At 44.6% G+C, this 19,510-nt stretch overlaps 1 protein-coding gene across 12 annotated transcripts in view; it reads left to right on the top strand.

Annotated features, from left to right (window-relative positions):
- MASP1 (MBL associated serine protease 1) overlaps positions 1-19,510 on the top strand; it is a 79,206-nt gene that overhangs the window by 17,066 nt on the left and 42,630 nt on the right. For 7 of the 12 annotated variants that reach the window (XR_011429132.1, XR_011429133.1, XM_070243461.1 and 4 more), the window contains exons 3-8: positions 9,646-9,823; positions 11,500-11,631; positions 13,817-14,013; positions 15,729-15,876; positions 17,170-17,288; positions 18,284-18,362. Coding sequence is in view for 10 of the 12 variants with exons in the window: in XM_070243461.1 (XP_070099562.1) it covers positions 9,646-9,823; positions 11,500-11,631; positions 13,817-14,013; positions 15,729-15,876; positions 17,170-17,288; positions 18,284-18,362 (853 nt within the window). In the remaining 2 variants the exon portion in view is untranslated. Of the gene's footprint in view, positions 1-9,645; positions 9,824-11,481; positions 11,632-13,816; positions 14,014-15,728; positions 15,877-17,169; positions 17,289-18,283; positions 18,363-19,510 lie in introns of all 12 variants that reach the window. The other 5 variants (XM_023623494.2, XM_023623492.2, XM_023623493.2 and 2 more) reach the window with 1 other exon arrangement.

The following is a 19,510-nucleotide window of genomic DNA, read 5'->3' as shown; positions in this document are numbered from 1 at the left end:
AGACTTGCAGTAAGGGTGACCTCAGGAGCACAGAGCACTCACTTGTGAGTCAGGAGTCCTGGGCCCAGGGCTGTCACTGAATCATTGGCCTAAATTCACACATCTAGAGAAATCCTTTGAAGCACAGGCAAGTAGAGAGATTCCTGGACTTACTGCTATTCTCTTGTGGATGGAAGCTTTCAGAGATCCCGTACATCACTCTGGTTCTCTCTCATAAAATAAGGGTAATAACCTTTCCATGTCACCCACCTCCCAGCACTATTAGAATGCTTGTAAAATGCAGAACTTGTAAAATGCACAGGGACCTATGATGCCACCTGCCACCTGAGGAGACCAGGCTGAAGGACTCTCTGGGTTCCCTTCCTGCTCCATCATCCTGAGATCCTGGGTCCTTATAAAAAGGGAAGTCTGTGCTGATGGCTTCAGCGAGATTAGGGAGGAAGGAGTGGAACCTGGAAACAAGAGGGTATCCAGAGTCAGTTTCAGTCTCTTAATTCTTCAAACGTGTGAAATTACCCATGCCTGACCTAGCTGGGAGTCCAGCAAGGCATCTTCTCAGTTGGTTGAATGTCAGTGGTCCTGTTCTTCTCGCTGATTGTCTGAGCGCTGACTGTATTTCGGTCATCTTTGTAGATGTTTTACACATGTTAACTCATGTCATGTTCACAACAGTCCTATGAAATAAGTACTATTATTTTCACTATTTTACAAATGAGAAAAGCTATCTACAGAGGGTATTAATTTCCTAGGGCCTCCATCACAAATTACCCTAAGCCAGGCGGTTTATAACAGAAGTTGATTCTCTCACTGTTCTGGAGGCCAGAAGTCTGGAATCAAGGTGTCAGCAGGGCATGCTCCCTCTGGAGGTGATAGGAAAGAATCCTTCTTGTCCCTTCTAGCTTTCTGGTGGTTGTTGGCAATCCTTGGCATTTCCTGGGTGTGGCAGCATATCTACAATCTCTGACTCTGTCTTCACACTTCCCTCTGTGTGTATCTCTTTGTCCAAGTTTCCCACTTCTTATAAGGATATCATTCATTGGGTTAGGGTGCACCCTAATCCAGTATGATGTCATCTTAACTTAATTACATGAGCAAAGACCTATTTCCATATAAGGTGAAGTAAAGTCTAAAGGTTAGACTTAGACTTGTCTAAGTCTTTTTGGGGAATACAATTCAACCTACAACACAGAGAATTTAAGCACTAATTTTCCCAACATCTAATAATTGGTAAAGCCTCGTGTGCAACTCATATAAAGATGAAGTCCCACATGATTCAGTCTCGGTAAGGGGTTCCACCGAAAAAACAGAAAACAAAAAATTGAAAACAATTGACAGTTCAACTCACTCTCTTGAGAAACCAGAAGGACAGAGATGTTCCTATCACAAACATTCTTAAATGTTCAATTCCTCCCCCACTGATCTCTCGCTCACTCTCTTCCTTTACCCAAAGTCTTTGTGAACTCCACAAGGCACTCTTCCGCCTCCCCTCATCCGTCCTCCACACCCCATACACTGACTCCCTCTAGGAGCTGACAATCGCAAAAACTGTCCCCTGACATGAGACTCTCCCTGCCATGGACTACCATATGTGAATTTCAGTTATTCTGAGTTTCTTGATGGTTTTATCAGAATTTTATTTTTCAACATATTGTTTGTGTGGAATTAAAGATTTTCAGCTCTGTTGGGACCCAAGGGCTAGAGAAAATGAGAGGAGGTGAGAGGGTGATGAGAAGCTCCCATAGCATGACGACAAGGATGGGAAGACTCAGGTGCTTATGAGCGATGAAGGGGCTAGAAACCACCCCTGAACTTCCAGCTGCTTTAGTTGCCCCTCCTGTGTGTTCCCTTTGTTTGTTGACTTGAACTAACTCATTTTATGCCATTGGGTAGAAGCTGGAGAGAAGTAACTGTGGGCCTGAGTTTCTTTTTTCAATACTTTTAAAGTATAAAAACAGAGGACGAAAGAAAAATTACCTATAGTTCTGCCAGCCACTGTTAACTATTGGCTCTAACTCCTACCACTTTTATGTTCAATGCAAACTTTCAACATAGTTGTAATTACCCTATACATTCAATTTTTCCTGCTTTGTCACTTAATATAACCTACTAAGAATATTTCTAGATCATTGCAATTTCTCCATTAATGTGATAATTAACAGCTGCTTAACTAGGTTAATGCCATTTTAACTGTTCCCCTAGAATTGGAAATTTACATTCTTTCTAGTTTTTTTATTATTATGTATAGCTGCTACACACATCAATCTTGGAAGGTAGTGAGTTTCTCATCTCTGTAACTGATTGTGAAAAAGTGGGATGAGTTTTTTTGTTTGTTTGTTTGTTTGTTTTGAGGAAGATTAGCCCTGAGCCATCATCTGCTGCCAATCCTCCTCTTTTTTGCTGAGGAAGACTGGCCCTGTGCTAACATCCATGCCCATCTTCTTCCACTTTACATGTGGGACGCCTACCACAACATGGCTTGCCAAGCGGTGCCATGTCTGCACCCAGGATTCGAATTGGCAAACCCCGGGCCGCCAAAGCAGAACGTGCAAACTTAACCGCTGCACCACCAGGCTGGCCCCAAAGGGATGAGTTTTTGATAAGGGTGTGTTACAAAGATGTGAGGTTAGACTAGGTACCTTTAAAGCCCCAAAGGAGCCATGAGATTGCAATTCTCCAAATTTCAGTTCACAAATGTCAGTCTTATTCTTTGTCCAAAATTGTTTCCTTACTCCCCATATCAGTTACCTATTGCTGTGTAACAAAACGCTCTAAAACTTAGTAGCTTAAACAATGTCCATTTGATTTACCCATTATTCTGTGGTCAGGAGTTTTGGCTAGGCTCAACAAGATGGTCCTTATGCTGGACTTACTTGAGGTCATTCACATGGATACAGTCATTTAGAAGCTTCACTGAAGCTGGAAGGTTCAAGATGGCCTCCCTCGCCCATCTGGTAGTTGGGGGTACTGTCAGCTAATTGGTCCAGAGACCTCAACTAGGCCTACTCATCTCTGCTCTGTATCACCTTTGTTTCTCCAGTAGGCCTGACATGCCTTCTTTACATCATGGCCTCAGGGCAGTACTCCACCTAGGAAAGAGCTACAAGTCCCATTGAGGCCTGAAGGAGTTACAAGGCCCCTTGGACGTGGCACACCATTTCGTCACATCATGTGATTTTTGTCAAAGCAAGTCACAAGGCCAATGCATGAGCAGCAAAGCTGCTTTGCAAAAAGGGTCTGTGTACAGGAATGGAAGGGATTATTGTACGTATTTTTGCAAACAATATATCACAGCCTATCCTCTGGCCAAAATAATTCATGTGCCTCCCATGTGTAAAATACACTTTTTCCCCATCCCCCCAAAGTCTCATCCCATTAGCATGTCAGGCTTGAAGTCCAGGACCTCATGATTTAAATGGGCTCCAGAGGCAGATGAGACACCCAGGATATAAATCCTTGAGTACAGTTTCTCTTGATCCAGAGACCTCTGAACCCCAAAGTCATCTGCCCTCCACAGACCCAATATCTTCCTGTCTCGGTGATACAAGCACAAGACAACCACAATAGAACTCCCATTGATAAATGGGAGGAATAGAGGCATATGACAGTTACTGCTCCATAGCAATTCTGAAATCCATCCAGGCTCATGTTGCCTACTCCAGAGACCAGGAATACTCCTTGATTAGAGCCCAGTTCTGCTCCCTGGGGGATTCCTCAGTCCCTTGCTCTCTGTAGCTCTTGACTCTGCCCTCTGGCTTCTCAGCTTCACCTTCTAAGACATTCTTCTTTTTCCTCCAAAATGTCCCATGTTTACAGCTGAGTAGTCCTTTCCACCTACTTCCTGTGCATTGAAACTTGGGGCCTAGAGGCCTATTTTCATTTTAAATTGTCTCAGTCATTTCTAGTTCATGCTGGTCAGTACATCTCCCTTGAAATTTTTTGTGTGTATCTCTTATATGTCAGAATGTAGTACACGCCACTGGACAAAAACAAGACCCACAGTTCTTTTCAAAGTAGGCTGTCTCTACTTTGGAAGGCGTGTCAAGGTACTATGGGACCATGCCCTTCAAGTTCTTCATTGCCCTTTTGTCTAGCTGACGGGAGTCCTAGGCACTGCCTTAAATCTTCTACATCCTCACGTAGTGTCTTACAGCCACATCTTTGACTTGATTTTTATCCTGCAGCCATTTTGCTTTTAAAATAATTTGCTAGTGGAGAGACTAGGTACGAAAGATAGTCTTAGTTTCCAACCCAGGTAGTCCTAGGCCCTCTGTATTTCCTCTAATTTCTGCTTGCACACTGAAAATGTACCTCTTCCTGGAGTACCTTGCCATATACAGCTAGAATCACGTATCTACACTTTCAACATTCTCTCTGGTGATCTCCTTAGCCAGATCCACAAGTTCGTTAAGTACATTTTTCTACCTTCTAAATCGCCATAGACAAGTTGGGCCAATGGTTTTACCACTACGTGACTCAGGTTACCTTTTGTCAAACCTCTTATAGCAGTTTTCTCTCTGCTTTTCTAACCTCTACTTGCTAGACGATCCCAAAAGTGAAACCACGTGTTCTAGTTTTTTGTTACTACAGCATCCTACTTCTGATACCAATAACTGTATTAGTCAGAGTTCAGTCAGGAAAGCAGAGCTTCTGTGAGTGTTGTGAGGTAATGGATATTTATGGGCATTAGAACTCATAATTATCGGAGGAGCTGAGGAAGTGAAGCTTGGGGACAGGGAGTTGGAGGACCACAGAAAGCTCACTAATCAGTTCTCCTGAAGTCCTGCAGGAATGGAAATGTTGGCATCTGCAGAGGAATCTGAGAATTCAAAGCCCATCTAAGGAGCCAAAGTGGTGCCATAAGGGGGAGCCCACAGGGAGAGGTCTGTGAGAAGCTGTTGGCTCTGAGCAGCTACCACCTCTGTGGGTCTACCTGCAAGTGTCTGGTGGTAGGTCTGGGCCACTGTTGGCCATCAGAGCTGGTGGTTGAAAAGAAGAGCTGGATGCAGAGCGGAAGAGAGTTAGGACAAGTTAGAACCTACTACGCACATCCACATCTGTCCATCTCTGTAACTGATCACAAAACAACCTTCAGAGCATAAAGACTGTTGACTTCTAAACTCACACAACTCCTTTTTTTGGCCAACTCTACCCTGGAAGTACACAGCAAAGGAGAATCTAGGGAATTGACAATGGGACAACCCCACACACTCCTTGAATGTCTGCCTAAATTAATTCTGAAAGACCCTTCAAGGGCCCAGAGAAGATGTCAGAGGGCCTCCAGGATGTAGCTTGGGAGCAGTGACAAGCAAAGCCATGAGGCATTTGGATCTATAGGACAGACAGCCTTTGTTTGCCTTTAATGCCTTAAAGGAGCATGAGCATTATCAGCCAGAGAATTGGGATGCTGCTGTTGTGGACGTGGAGCAACCACTTACTAGATAATGACCTTGCCCGATTCATTTAAATCAGAGCTACATTCTCCATCCGTTGGTCCAAGGAGCTGATGGGGAGCTGTCCATGCCTTTGTTGAACTCTGATGAGATGACTTTATGCACATGTGAAGAGCAGCCATAGCTGTCCTCCAACTGAAATTTGGCCAACTTTTCTGCTTCCCTGCCTTAGTTTTGCCTAGGAGGCTTGTGCTGTTTCTACTAAGGTAGAAAATTTGTGGAAGACAGACTTTGGCTTCTCCTCCTTGGATCTCTCTTCCCAGCTCCCTGTTCTCAATAACACCCCTTCTCTACATCAGGCTGTGGTGGGAAGGGAGGAGCATTGAGACTGTGAATACCCTCAGGCCTCCTCTATTCCTTCTGCCTCCATGATCTCCCTACTCCCCACAACCCTCCACCTACTAATTCTACCTGCCTAAATGTCACTCACTTTTCCATCCCAGCTCAAAAAATATTCTCTTCTCCTAAATGTCTTCTGACTCCCCTCAGCTGGATGCAATTTTTTTTTACCTTCTTTAAACCCCTGGGGCTACACATCTTTCATTGCAATAACTATACCCCAACAATACCCAACACATACACATTTCAGTACTTATCTTATTCTCCTAAATTTCACATTCCCAGAGGCAGAGGACTTGCTTATTAAGCTCATGCAACAAATAAATAACTTTTGGCAACTTCCACATTACACTCCAGACAGGACTTGGTATATAAATATTTGTTGAACTGAGTTGAAAGAAAACAAATTAGGGATATGCATCCACTTGTCGGTGTTCTAAATAACAATAGTCTGAAAGGACATGGCTGCCCATCATAAATAGAAAAATGAAGAGTCTGTGATCCTCAGCCCTATGGTTCTCTATTATTATGAATTTTGTGTCTTTGTTTTCGTTTGATAGGGTATTTCTCTCCATCATGTTAATATGATGGCTCTAGAAATGGGACAATCCACATGGAAGCCAGAGCTCAATCCTGTGCCTGTACTCAGACGCAAATGATTTTTGTAGAATTTTACAATTCATAGCAGGGGCTGAAAATATTAACCAGGGCCAGTGACCCCTCTGTTTAAGTTACCCCTGGAGCTGTCGCTGAGCCACATCCTCTCTGGGAGATAGTCCATGCACCCAAGATAAGGTTTCAAGAGACCCTTGAGCCAGAAAAATTGTCTGGCAAAGTGTCTATGTCTTTTGTCGTGTATTCTGTGAGTTGGTGTTTCCTTTCCAGGGTCAGAACAGTTTCCGAAAGCAAAACTGATATCAGGAAATGCTTGTAGTTATCTCTCTACCCTTGGGCAAGTCACTGCCCCTCTCTGGACCTCAGTTTCCTCTAGAAGGAGGGGGATTGAAATAGCCCTTAAAGGTTCCTTCCAGCTCTGACATTCCAGGACTCTATTCTGGGCTCCAGGCTAAATTCCCAGGGTCCCAAGCTACTGGATTCCTCTTCCCTGCTTCCAAAGGTGTGTATGGCTCAGATTTTCCCATGAGTCGGCTGGGGCATGCTTACCTGTCCTCTGGAATAGTGTGGCTCTGCGGGTGATGACTACTTATCTGCCATCATGAAAAGATCCTTAAGCCTGGAGGTCATTTATCACAGAACTCTTCATTAAATCTCTCCCTAATCCAAATTATCTCTAGTTGGCTTCACTTGAAAGTGTCCATGCTATAGGCGTTACAGAAGCCAAGAGACCTTGGGGATGCCAAATTACAGGAAGGAGGCTGCTGTGTCTGGAACTGCTAATGCTCAAGGCGTGACTATTCATTGGTAATTGATTTTATATTACACAGTTATAGACCACAAACAAGTTCAAGTCCACCAAGTTCTTCAGCAGGAAGCAATCTGTGTGTTGAAACTCCTGTTCACCATCTTCTAGTTGGTTTATTTGATGTATGGATGTGATGACTAGTTAGAATACCTGTATGTCAGAATTGGAAGAGAATTTAGATGTCAGCTAGTTCAAACCCCTGGTTTACCAGGTGGATAACTGAGATCTAGAGAGAACGTGACCATGTAACAGTTTATAGCAGAGTCAGGAACAGGGCCCAGGACCTCTAAGGTCTATACACCTTACATGACTTCAAAGCAGAAGTCACCAACATAGTGCACTCTAGATCATGTAGTTACTCAAAACAGAATCCCTTTCCCAGGCCTTTAGTCTAAATCTGTTCAGTCTCATTTTTATTAAGTTCTAAAAGACCAGCTTAACTGGTTTCTATTTTATAGCATATTTCACCTAATAAACTGATAAAAAGACAGGAAATAAAACACTACATGAAGAAGACACGAGAACAGCAAAGGTATTACAGTCTGGGGATGTTCAATACAGGGCAAGCAACATTGCACAACTCATATCCCCAAGACGGTTGACCTTCATAACAATGTCCCTGGATCACCAATGAAGGGATAGCATGATTCACTAAGAAAGCAGGGATTTCTATGAAGCATTTTAATAACCACTACACCTAAAAAAATATTTTCTAATTCTATTTTAGGTAAGATTTCAGCTATCTGGAAAATTCAGTTAACCAAAATAACCATCCAGCTGTGATGTTCAAGGAAGTGACATTTCAGCTGTGTTCAGAGAAGCACATTCTACAGTTATAAGGCTAGAGTGAGCTCGGCTAGTATCTGCAGAAAAGGAGAATAAATAGCAAAGCTGTGATCTCATCTTCTGTTTACAATTCAATTCCCAAAGTTAGTGATTAATTGTCCCTGTGTTTTGTTGGCAGGGAAAATTGTTTTTCTTCAAAACTCCCACTCATTTTAAATAAATAAATCATTAATTTCAAAACAGAAGTGTCAAATGTCAAGATACCTCTGACATTTGAAGCTAATGAACAAAACAATGAATTCATTAGAAGCTACTAGAGATAGGCAGCCTTTGAGAACTTTCCTTTAGTGACTTTGAAAGGCAGAGGAAATCATTCTTGGTAAGAGATTTTTCTCATGCATCTTGGCTAAAACATTAATCTAGAGGTTACAAACACAAATATGAGGTTAAAAGAATCAGGTTAGGTGTAAGATGATGGAATGGTGGGCAGGCCAAGTATTGATAGTCAACCACATATACCAACCAGCTACCATGCTGTGCTTCCCAAATCAAACGCACATAAAATCAGCTCTAGGCAAGCAGTTTAGGATCTCTGCTTGGATCTCAGAATTTACGCAGGGCCTCTGGCTCTTCCAAAGTAGAGAATTCTTTTAGCAAATAGACAACTTTTGCATCTGGGTCTTGACACAAACATCATGTCTGGATGATTTCAGTAGTTTTTGTATTATTAAGACTACCTATAAATATAGTTCTGATTCCATGACTTCCCTGCTCAAAAGTTTTCAATGTCTTCCCTTTACTCATAGACTTAAGAGTCACTTCTTGTTACGGCACTCAAGGTCAACTGTAATCCAGTTTCAAACTGTCCTTCCAAGTACATCTTCTCCTCCAATCCCTACAGAATCCCTGGCTTCTCGTTGTTCTCAGAATGGGTCTTGCACTTTTAGTTCTTGATAATAAATATTTATTGGGTAACTGCTATGTTCTAGGTCCTGTTCCCCACACTGAAGACACATCTGTAAAGATAATAGTCTTGTGCTTCTGTAGCTAACATTCCAGTGGGGACCATTCACCCCTGAGTGTACTCCCAGTGCTATGTTCCCATTAAAGCACATGTCACACTGTGTAATAGCTCTATCTGTGTCTGTTTTCCTCTCTCTGAACACTGCCTCCCCTGCACAATTCTATGTCTTCCTCATTTCTCATCACCCTCTATCCCATGCTTTGTTCAGTGGCGGGTACGCACTGAACGCTCAATGAATGATTTATATTGTATATAAAGGTTCTTTTCTTTGGAACAGTGGTAAGTTTCTGTTACGTATAGAATCCATCCATGAGCTTATCTAACTATTTCTGAATTTTAACATTGAGTTGTTTTCAACAAATAAGCCATTTGGTTATTAACAGGAATGACAAATGTCAAGTTACTTTTGATGGAACTAAACAAAATGAATGAAACAATGATTGGATGGTCACATTGCCTTATCCTGTAATGCATCTTTCCTCAAATCCCAGAATCCCTAATCTCTTTCTTTATATTTCCGAGGTCTACTCATGGGCAGCCCCTTCCTCTTTTCTCCTGGAGACCAGCAGAGAATCTAACTTGCAAAGCTGCTCATCTTGTTCCCTTTCTCTTTAACCTCAAAGGTAGAAACTGAATACCAGGTGCTGGCAACATTCTGTGGCCAGGAGACCACAGACACAGAACAGACCCCTGGCCAAGAAGTGGTCCTCTCCCCCGGCTCCTTCATGTCCATCACTTTCCGGTCAGATTTCTCCAATGAGGAGCGATTCACTGGCTTTGATGCTCACTACATGGCTGTGGGTAAGTTGGAGAACTGGGTGACTCATCCACAGATCTCCCTTTCTCCCCAAAGACTAAAAGTGCCTGGTGCTGTCTTCTTTACAAGGAACACCTGTATACTCACCACATAGATTCTACTGTTAATATCTTTCCTCATTTGTTCTATCACATACTTATCCATCTGTCCTCTATCTATCCATCAATTCATCTTTTCTGATGGATTTCAAAGTAAATTGCAGACATCAGTATACTTCTCCCCAAATACTTCAGCATGCTTACCATTTTGCTAGAGTTCAATATCTATTCACAGGTTTTTTTCTTTTAATATAAAATTTACATACAATGAAACATCAAAATCTTAAGCACATTTGTTGAGTTGAAAAAATTTATATTCGTGTGTAACCTGTGACCCCAAGAAGACGTTGAATTTTACCATCAACCCAGAAAGTTCCCTCATGTTCGTTCCCAATCACACTCCACTCTCACCTCCCTTAGAGGCAACAACTGTTCTTATTTTGTTCCACTTAGACTAATTTTGCCTCTCCTAAAACTTCATATAAATGAATGCGCACAGAATATATCCTGGGGGCGTGAGAATTCTTTTACTCAACATAAAGTTTTTGAGATTCATTGACGTTGTTGCAGTGCGTCAGTAATTTGCTCCTTCTCCTGGCAGAAGAATTTTCCATTGTATGAATATGCTATGATTGTTTTATCCATTCTCCCTTTGATGGACACCTGAGTTCTATCCATATTTTGGCTCTCACTAACAAAGTTTCTACAAACTTTCTTGTACAAGTCTTTTTGTAAACACATGTTTTCATTTCTATTGCATAAATATCTAGGAGCAGAACTGCTGGATCATAGGGTAGGTGTATGTTTAGTTTTATAAGAAATTGCCATACCTTTTCCAATGCGTTTGCACCATTTTATATCTCTCCAGCAATGTATGAGAGTTCCGGCTGTTCCTTATCCTCACTAACACTTGATGTTATCAATTTTTAAATTTTTAACCATTCTCCTGAGTATGTAGTGGTGCCTCATTATGGTTTTAATTTGCATTTCCCTGGTGACTAGTGATGTTGAGCATCTTGTTATGTGCTTGTTGGACATTCGTGTATCCTTTTTAGGGAAATGTATATTCAAATTTTTAAACCGAATTGAGGACATACATCTTTTTATCTTTATACTTGTAATGTTTTGGACAAGGCTTGACCCACAGTAGGGACTCAGAAAAGAAAGAGGAGCATGGAGTAAAGTTCAAAAGCCCAGACTGTGGAGCCAGGCCCCTGGATTTGAATGCTGGCTCCACCATTTACTCTTTGTGTGACTTGGAGTCAGTTTTTTAATGCCTCTAAGTCTCAGTCTCATCGTCTGTAGAATGGGGATAGTAACAGTCCTGCTTGCTATTGTTACAACTGTTAGAGGATAGCGGCACCACCAGGAATCAGGTTGCCTGGGTTTGATCCTGGCTGTCTGTGATCTTAGGTAAGTTACCTCACCTCTCTCAGTTTCAATTTCCTCATTTGTAAATGGAGGTAACAGCTAATTCTGGATTTTATGTGAAAATTAAATGAGGGAATGCATGTACCTCCCAACAAAGTGAGTGGCCCATACTAAGTGTTCTGGAAACGTTAACTGTTGTCTTCTTCATCATGGCTGGGTTGATTGACGGAGAGACTCTACCTGCCCCGCAGATGTGGATGAGTGTACGGAGCGTGAGGACGAGGAGCTGTCCTGTGACCACTACTGCCACAACTACATCGGTGGCTACTACTGCTCCTGCCGCTTTGGCTACATCCTCCACACAGACAACAGGACCTGCAGAGGTGGGGCCCAGGGGTGACTCTATACATCACCCTTCTGTGCCACATTTTCCAGTAAGATTGGGGGAGGCTCAGAGGAAGGACTGATATGTAGCAGGAACAGTTAAAAATGAAGTCAGAGAGCTGTGCCTCAGATACCACATGGATGAAGATGCTAAAATGCCCACTAGTCTGGAAGTCCAGGTGCAGGTTCCCAAAGGTCTGCATTTGAGAAGCCCTGGCCTCTAGGCCATTTTTCTTCCTGGGCAGCAGGAATTTCTAGTCTGTGGTCCCTGTCTCCTCTCCTACTGAGGGAATCAGCCTGGCCGGGTTAAGGGAAAACCTGGGTTTCCCAATCCTCTCCCTCTGAGCCATGAACTAGACCTCACATGGCAGTTCTATTTTCTCTTCTCTTCCATGGCCCCTTAAGTTCCTCTGTGATAGGGAGAAAGGAAAGAAGAGAGGAGAGAGAGGCAAAGAGAGAGACAGGAAGAAAATGTCCCATTCCTTCTATCTCTCTCTGTGTTCATCTCTCATCAACGTGCCTACTTTGCTATAGTCTCAGGCTGGGGCAGGGGTGGGGAATTGGAAGCGTTCAGCCACTTTTCTGTGAGGACCTCCCCGGCTACTGGGGTAACAGCCACATAAGCAAGTGGTGAACTGTAATAACTGCTGTACAAGGAGTGTGGACACATTCCAGTCAGGCCTGAGTCTGCCCGGAGAGGTGGGCAAACCCCTCCCAGAGATGGTGCCCCTGACAGAGATGAAAGGACAAGAAAGAGGGGGGCATTCCAGCCAGAGGGGACGGCTTCTGCGAACATTCAGAGGCATGATGGAATTCGGAAACTTTGGGGAACTACCAGTAGATAGCATGACTGCAGGGCAAGGATCTGTGTTCTAGAAAGATCACTTGGAGGCTGAGTGAGGGATCTTGGAGGAGGACAAGGCTGGAAACAAGAATTCTTTTCCTTCTTCCTTCAGAAACTTCTACTTGCTTCTGAATAAAATCCCTATATGACCCCTGAGGATAAAGCAGGCACTCACAGGCATTTTCTTGAAGAGGGTTATATTTCCTACGGCTTTCATTCAATAAGTATTTATTGAGTATCTACTATATGCTGATTTCAGTGGGGGGCTAAGAATGAGCAAGTTTTCTCAATCTTTTTTTCATTTTCATCTCTGCCCCCAGAAGTCTTTTTAAACATTCTGTTCTTAATTGTCCCTACCCATGAAATTTTAATTCCACAGATATACTGTATATATGTTCATGTGTCATATGTCTGTCTCTGTATTACATATAAAAAGAGTAACAACTCCCCCCCCCAAAAAAAACCAACTTTATCCCCCGTGGGGGTGATATTACCCCCATGAGAGTGAAAATGAAAACAGATGGGGATTCAAGAGACCTCATTCTAAACCCTGTTCTGCAGCCCTAGCTGTGGGATTTCAAGTTAGTCACACCTCCTTTCTGGGCTGCAGTTTTCTTATTTGCAATAAGAGGATAAACAAGAATTTAGAAAGGATTGGCATCCCCAATCGAGGAGGGGTCAGCCCAAGGGGAAAAGTTCAGTGACAAATGAAGGGGCCTTGGGCAGGGCTAAGCCATGGCCAGGGTCCCGGGATACTGGGTCCCTGGTTGCAGCTGCAGTGGGGACAAAGCAGAATCCCTGAGGTCAGGGAACTTACAGTCTAGATGGGGGAAAGAAAACCCACAAACAAATGTATTACATCATGTCAAGTAGTGGTCAGCAGCATGCAGAGAAACCAAGCAAAACCAGAACCCAAGAGGGAGGGTGTGTGGAAGGTCCTTTGTTAGATGAGGGATCAAGAAAGGCTTTGAGCAGAGACGTAATGGAGTTCTGGGCTGAGGGGGAGCAGACAAAAGAGGACCAGACATTCCCCAGACACTCCATCTCAAAACCTTTCCAGCCCAGACCCCTCCTGTCCCCGCCAATCCCAGAGAATCTGATGCAAAGGTCACCACACTCACTGCCTTTGAGTCTTGACTCAGCAAATTGCTTGGTGTGTGACCTTGGATAAATCACTTCCCCTCATTGAGCTTCAGTTACCCCATCTGTAAAATGGGGCTAATGATTCCTCCCTTGCTTGCCTGTGGCGACCACTGGGAAAATTGTACAGTAACAGATAAGGAAGGGGTTGCCGTGGCCATGGTTGTGGCGTACCACTTGGCTTGGTGTGTTTCCCGCAGTGGAGTGCAGTGACAACCTCTTTACCCAGAGGACCGGCGTGATCACCAGCCCTGACTTCCCCAACCCCTACCCTAAGAGCTCCGAGTGCTTCTACACCATCCAGCTGGAGGAGGGCTTCATGGTCAGCCTGCAGTTCGAGGACGTTTTCGACATTGAGGACCATCCTGAGGTGACCTGCCCCTACGACTACATCAAGGTAAGCCTGCAATGGACACTTGCCCTGGGGATGCTGGGAAATCTTGGCTGAATTGGGAAAATTGATGTTCTTGGCCCTCTACCTTCTCCCAGAATAGAGGGCCAAGCAGCTTGCTTCCCCAAAAGTAATTATTTGGAATAACATCTACCAGCTTAATGAGATCCAGTCTAGGGATCTTACCTGATCCAAAACTAGCCCCTTGGCCACCTGCAAAATCCCTTTTGTCATGGAATGTAACATCATAGTGAAGTAACACCAGGGGTGAAGGTCATAGGGACCATCTCAGAATTCTGCCTACCACACATACTATCCCAGGAGCTGTGCTATGAGCCTGATCCAGGCACTTAACCTCTTGGGGCTTTACTTTTTCCCCTCGCCACAATAAGGGTGACAAGATGAAGCTGTCGCCCAGGATTGTAGGAGTCACTGAATGAGGGTTAAGGAGTGCTGGTCCTCAGAGATGGAAAGAAAAAGAGTTAAAGGCATAAGAAGGACCCAGGACTGGGAGTTGGGAAATCCAGACCAGCTAATAGTGCCTGTTCTTTTCTCTCCATCCTCACTGCCTCTATCCTAGTCCAAACCCTGTTATCTCCTAGTCAACTGCAAAGCTTCCTAGCTGGTTTTCTTGCTTCACCTCTTGCCCTACACAATCTGTTCTCCTATAGCCTCAAGGAGGATCCCTTTTTTTTTTTTTTTTTTTTTGCTGAGAAAGATTCACCCTGAGTTAACATATGTGCCAATCTTCCTTTATTTTGTATGTGGGTCACTGCCACAGCATGGACACTGATGAGTGGTGTAGGTCCATGCCTGGGAATCAAACCCCAGGCTGCCTAAGTGGAGCACACCAAACTTAACGACTAGGCCATGGGGCTGGGAGGAGGGTCTTTTTAAAAGCCAGATTTGATCAAGATGGCCTGTGGAAATAAACATGAATTCCTCAACACAGTGTGGCCCTTGCCAGCCTTTCCGACCTCACGCCATGGCCCTCCCTCTGTTCCAGACACACTGGCCTCCTTCTGTTCTTAACACTTGCCAGGCTCTCTCCCACCTTTGATCTTGATCTTTGCATATGCTCTTTTCTCTGCCTGGAGTATATTCTCTCCTCCCGTTCAAATGACAAGCTCTTATTCATCCTACGTGTCTCAAATCCAATGTCACCTCCTCAAAGAGGCCTCCCCTGACCACCTATTTAAAGTTGTTATCTATTATGTTACTGTCTATTATAGAAATGATGAATTATATAGGTTACATAGATTTTACTACATAAATTATAAACATAGAGTATGTATTTGTACTACATATGTATATCATTCCAATTATTTTTTATAACCCTTACCACAGCCTGTAATTATTTTGTTTGCTATTTATTGTTAGTCTTCCCCGACCGGACTGCAGGTTCTTCGAGAGCAGAACTCTTTCCTATCCTGTGCCCCTGGACAGAGCTCTGCTCTGCCCCTGTCTAAGCCACAGTATGTTCATTCTTGAGCAGAGAATTGTTAGCCTGCCTTGTCCACTTCCAGGGATGTGGTAAATTATAAAGGGGAGAGTGGCGATGAAACTGATGAATGGTAAGACCCACTAAAAGCATCAGTGGATACCATGGGTTCACATAGAGGCTTCCAGAAAACTCTGGGGTGCAATGTAGAGGTCATCCCTGTAACAGCCACCACTGCTCAGTTGTGATCCTCTTTTTTTCTCTATCTTGCCCCTCACAGATTAAAGCTGGGCCGAAAGTTTGGGGGCCCTTCTGTGGAGAGAAAGCCCCAGAACAAATCAATACCCAGAGCCACAGTGTCCAGATCATGTTCCGCAGCGACAACTCTGGCGAGAACCAGGGCTGGAGGCTGTCATACAGAGCGACAGGTGACTCAGCCTCCTCCCTCCTGGATCACCCTCGGTCACTGTGCTCAGCCTCACGGGACAGTGGCTGAGGGAGGAGGGGTGCAGGCCTGGGACTCCCCTGGTGATCTGGTGGGATTCCCAGCTCTGCCACAGAGTAGCTTGGAACCAAGGTACATTCTCTGTCTTGACTAAGTTTCCCATATATAAAATGGGGGCAACGGCAGCAATGACAATGGGTTTGAACTAGACTAGTAGTATTCAAACCTTGCTGTACTTCAGAATCATGTGGGGAGATTTTTTTTTAATTTTGTTTCCTGAGCGCCACCCCTCCACCCCCTGATTCACTGGACCTAAGAGGACCCTTCCAGCTCCAGCTTTCTCCAAGTCTGGGGCAGGAATCAGTGTGGGCCCTGTAGCTCAGAATGTTTCATTACGGTGGTTTACGCCCTTGTGCACCCCCTCTCAGACTAGCGAAGCCCATGGGTCTCATTCCCCAGTAGATTCTGGCACAAACCCTGGTAAAGCCATTTGACTCAAGGGGTCTACAGTAACTCAAGGAAGAAGAGGATGAACATCAGTGACAAGACCGCAGCTGGGTGTGACTAATCCAATTCATAGACTGAAATCCTGGCCCTGCCTGCATTGTCACATTCAGTGCCCAGTTCAGCAGAGAGGAGTCAAGAGGATATGAACAGAGGAGAAAACATGTCAGGGTAGGACCAGGCTGGGAATCCTATCAGATTTAGTCTTTTGAAGAGAAGGCTCAGAGGCATGTGATCCCAGTCTCTCCGCCATTTTGAAGAATGATCTGGAAAGAAAGAGCAATTGGGGTCATTCGGAGTGGCCCAAGAGGGCAAACTATGCCCAAGAAGTAAAAATTACAAGGGTATAAATTTCCGCTGACTAAGGACACACTATTCCTTCAGTCAGAGGAGTCCAGCACAGAAGGAACATGTTTGGGAGGCATTGAACTCCCTGTCACTGTAGGGATGCAAATAGATGTTTGATGTCATTAAGGAAGCTTCAGACAAAGGTTATACCCATTGGCATTTAATATCCTTTCCAATCCTGAGTTTTGATGAAACCCTTTGGCCAACTACCTCATGTTACAAATGAGGAAATAGAGGTCCAGGTTGGAAAGTGACCTGCTCAAGTTTCCAGAGTCTGTCTCCTTCAGGCCCTGGAGGTCCAGGCCCACATAACCCAGTTCTGTGGTTTTTCCACCTCCATCAGGCCCTGCATTCTGGGGTCTGGCCTCTGGCTTCCAGATTTTCCTTATGTTCTCACCAGCTGTCCTTTCACGGTTCCCCACAGGGAATGAGTGCCCAGAGCTCCAGCCTCCCATTCATGGGAAAATCGAGCCCTCACAAGCCAAGTATTCCTTCAAGGACCAGGTGCTCATCAGCTGTGATACAGGCTACAAAGTGCTGAAGGTACCGGGCCCTGCCTGGGGAGGGGGAGCCACCAGGCCAGAGAGATTCTCCAGAGCCTCCCAGGGCAGGTGGGCTTCCAAAGCTTGTCATGGTCCCACCACAGTATTTCCCAGCTTCCCCATAAACCTCCAAAATGACCTAGAAATTCCAGTCTTCTGAAAATCCAACGCATGTTTCCCTGACTCTCACTTCTAGAAGTGGCGTAAGAGTCTTTTATCAGAGAACTGGCTGGTTTGAATTTCAAAAAAATCTAGATCCACTCAGCCCTACAATCAGGACAGCACAACCTTAACAAATTTCCTCAGGCTTATGCGGGGAAACTGGGACAGGAAGCAGAGACTTAAAGGAGGCAGATGGGCATTGCTCACTCTCCCACCCTCTGAAACGGCAGTTCTCCTAGCACTTACCTGGTTAACCTAAAAAACAAAAACCACTTCCCAGGCCCCACCTGAGACCAGGAAAACCAATCACTGGTCCCCACCCAGAGGTTCCTGTTCTGTTGCCCAGGTGAGTCTGATGTGAGCCAAGCTAGAGGACCACTGCTGTCACAGAATGGTTCTCCAACAGGGGTCCCCACTGCAGCATCACCTCACGTGTTAGAAAGACGAAGTCTTGGTCCCCAGGCCAGACCCACTGAATCAGAAACTCTAGGGGCTGTGCCCAGCAGTCTGTGCAAAAGCCCTCAGGGATGCTGATGCTTGCTCACATTTGAGAGCCACTGCTCTGAAAAAGGAGTCAAGCGGACAGGTTCCCCTTCAAAGACAGTTGCCCAAACCACTTCTTGTACACAGTCCTTGCCTCTCTCCAGAGTCTGAATGGGGAATTTGAATTCAGCATCTCTCTTTCCCTTCTCTTCAAGCTTTCCCTTGGAGGCTCATGGTTGGAAAATCTCAGTCGAGGACAGCTGGATTTGGAGCTTGAGCTGGTTTTTCTGGGAAACAGCCACCAAACCACTCTCCTCCTTCTTCTCACACCTTCTTCATGTTTCTTCCTAGGATGACGTGGAGATGGACACATTCCAGATCGAGTGTCTCAAAGATGGGACATGGAGTAACAAGATCCCTACGTGTAAAAGTAAGAAAACAAAATCGGGTGATTGTATGGGTAATGAGCTCCCCAGCACTGGTGGCATCTGAGCAGAGACATACAAGGCTGACATCTTGGCAGATGAACTCTAAGAGAGATGGGGGCAGGAATTCAACAGACACATTAGGGTTGGACAAAAAGGCTATTCATGCCCCTTTCTGTAATAAGACTTTAGGATTCTCAAAAAAACTTCTTGTGGGTCCCAGTTTGCTTTCTAAATATTAATTTTACCTCTGCCTACAGACAGGTTGCCAAACTTGCTAAAGGAATAGCATGTCTCCATGTCTGAAACTAGCTCGGGCAATTGCTAATTCAGGAAACTATGTTGGCACTGGTGCCCAGAGCTGTGACCTTGCCAGTCTCTATGCGGCCTTCTGCCATATCCACTAAGTCTTCCGGGACAGCTCATGCCTTAGGGCTGTGGAGTCAGCACAATGGACCTGTGTGAAGCAGGGGTCACAGCTCTGCACTGGTTCTTGGAACCCAGAGTTCTTGCCTTAGCTCTGCTCCTAACCCATCCTGTGACTACGGACTAGATTCTTCACCTCAACTGTAAAATAGAGTTGGGACTAGCTTTAATATTCTACAATATGGCCCCATGGTTCTAAAATAACATAATCCATATAAATCACTTAGTGAGCTCTGTAAAAATATAAATTGCCAGCCACCACTGCCTCTCCCCCTACCAGGTGATTTCAATGCAACACTTGTAAGGACTATGATTTTAGGAAACTTATCTATGGCAACAGTGATGTCTGGAGGCATGGTGACAGAAACAGTTAGAGAAAGAAAGAAGAGAGGGAGGGAAGCAGAGAGGATGTGCTTTGGAATGGAGAGGTGAGAAGTCAAGAATTCGGGTTGGACCTGCCCACCCCCATTTCATGACTTCATGCAAACTTTGGAGTGGTGTCCTCTTCCCTTCTAAATGGCTTGGATCCAGTAAGCAGGTAGATCCACTCCCATTGGCCCAAGGGGGACACTCTCAAAGCAGGGCTCCCTTGAGGCAAATCCCAGGCAGAACTTTGGAGCAGAATATGCTTGTTTTTAATTTTTTTAAATCTATATAGATGATGTGGCAGGAGTCAGAGCCCAATGTGGTGAAAGGGAGATGGTTTATGGGTTCAACAGAAAGTTTC

The sequence above is a fragment of the Equus caballus genome, chromosome 19 (genome assembly GCF_041296265.1).
Source record: "Equus caballus isolate H_3958 breed thoroughbred chromosome 19, TB-T2T, whole genome shotgun sequence".
NCBI lineage: Eukaryota > Metazoa > Chordata > Mammalia > Perissodactyla > Equidae > Equus > Equus caballus.
Note: the sequence above shows the minus strand (reverse complement) of the source record. Positions and strands in the feature narration are given on the sequence as shown.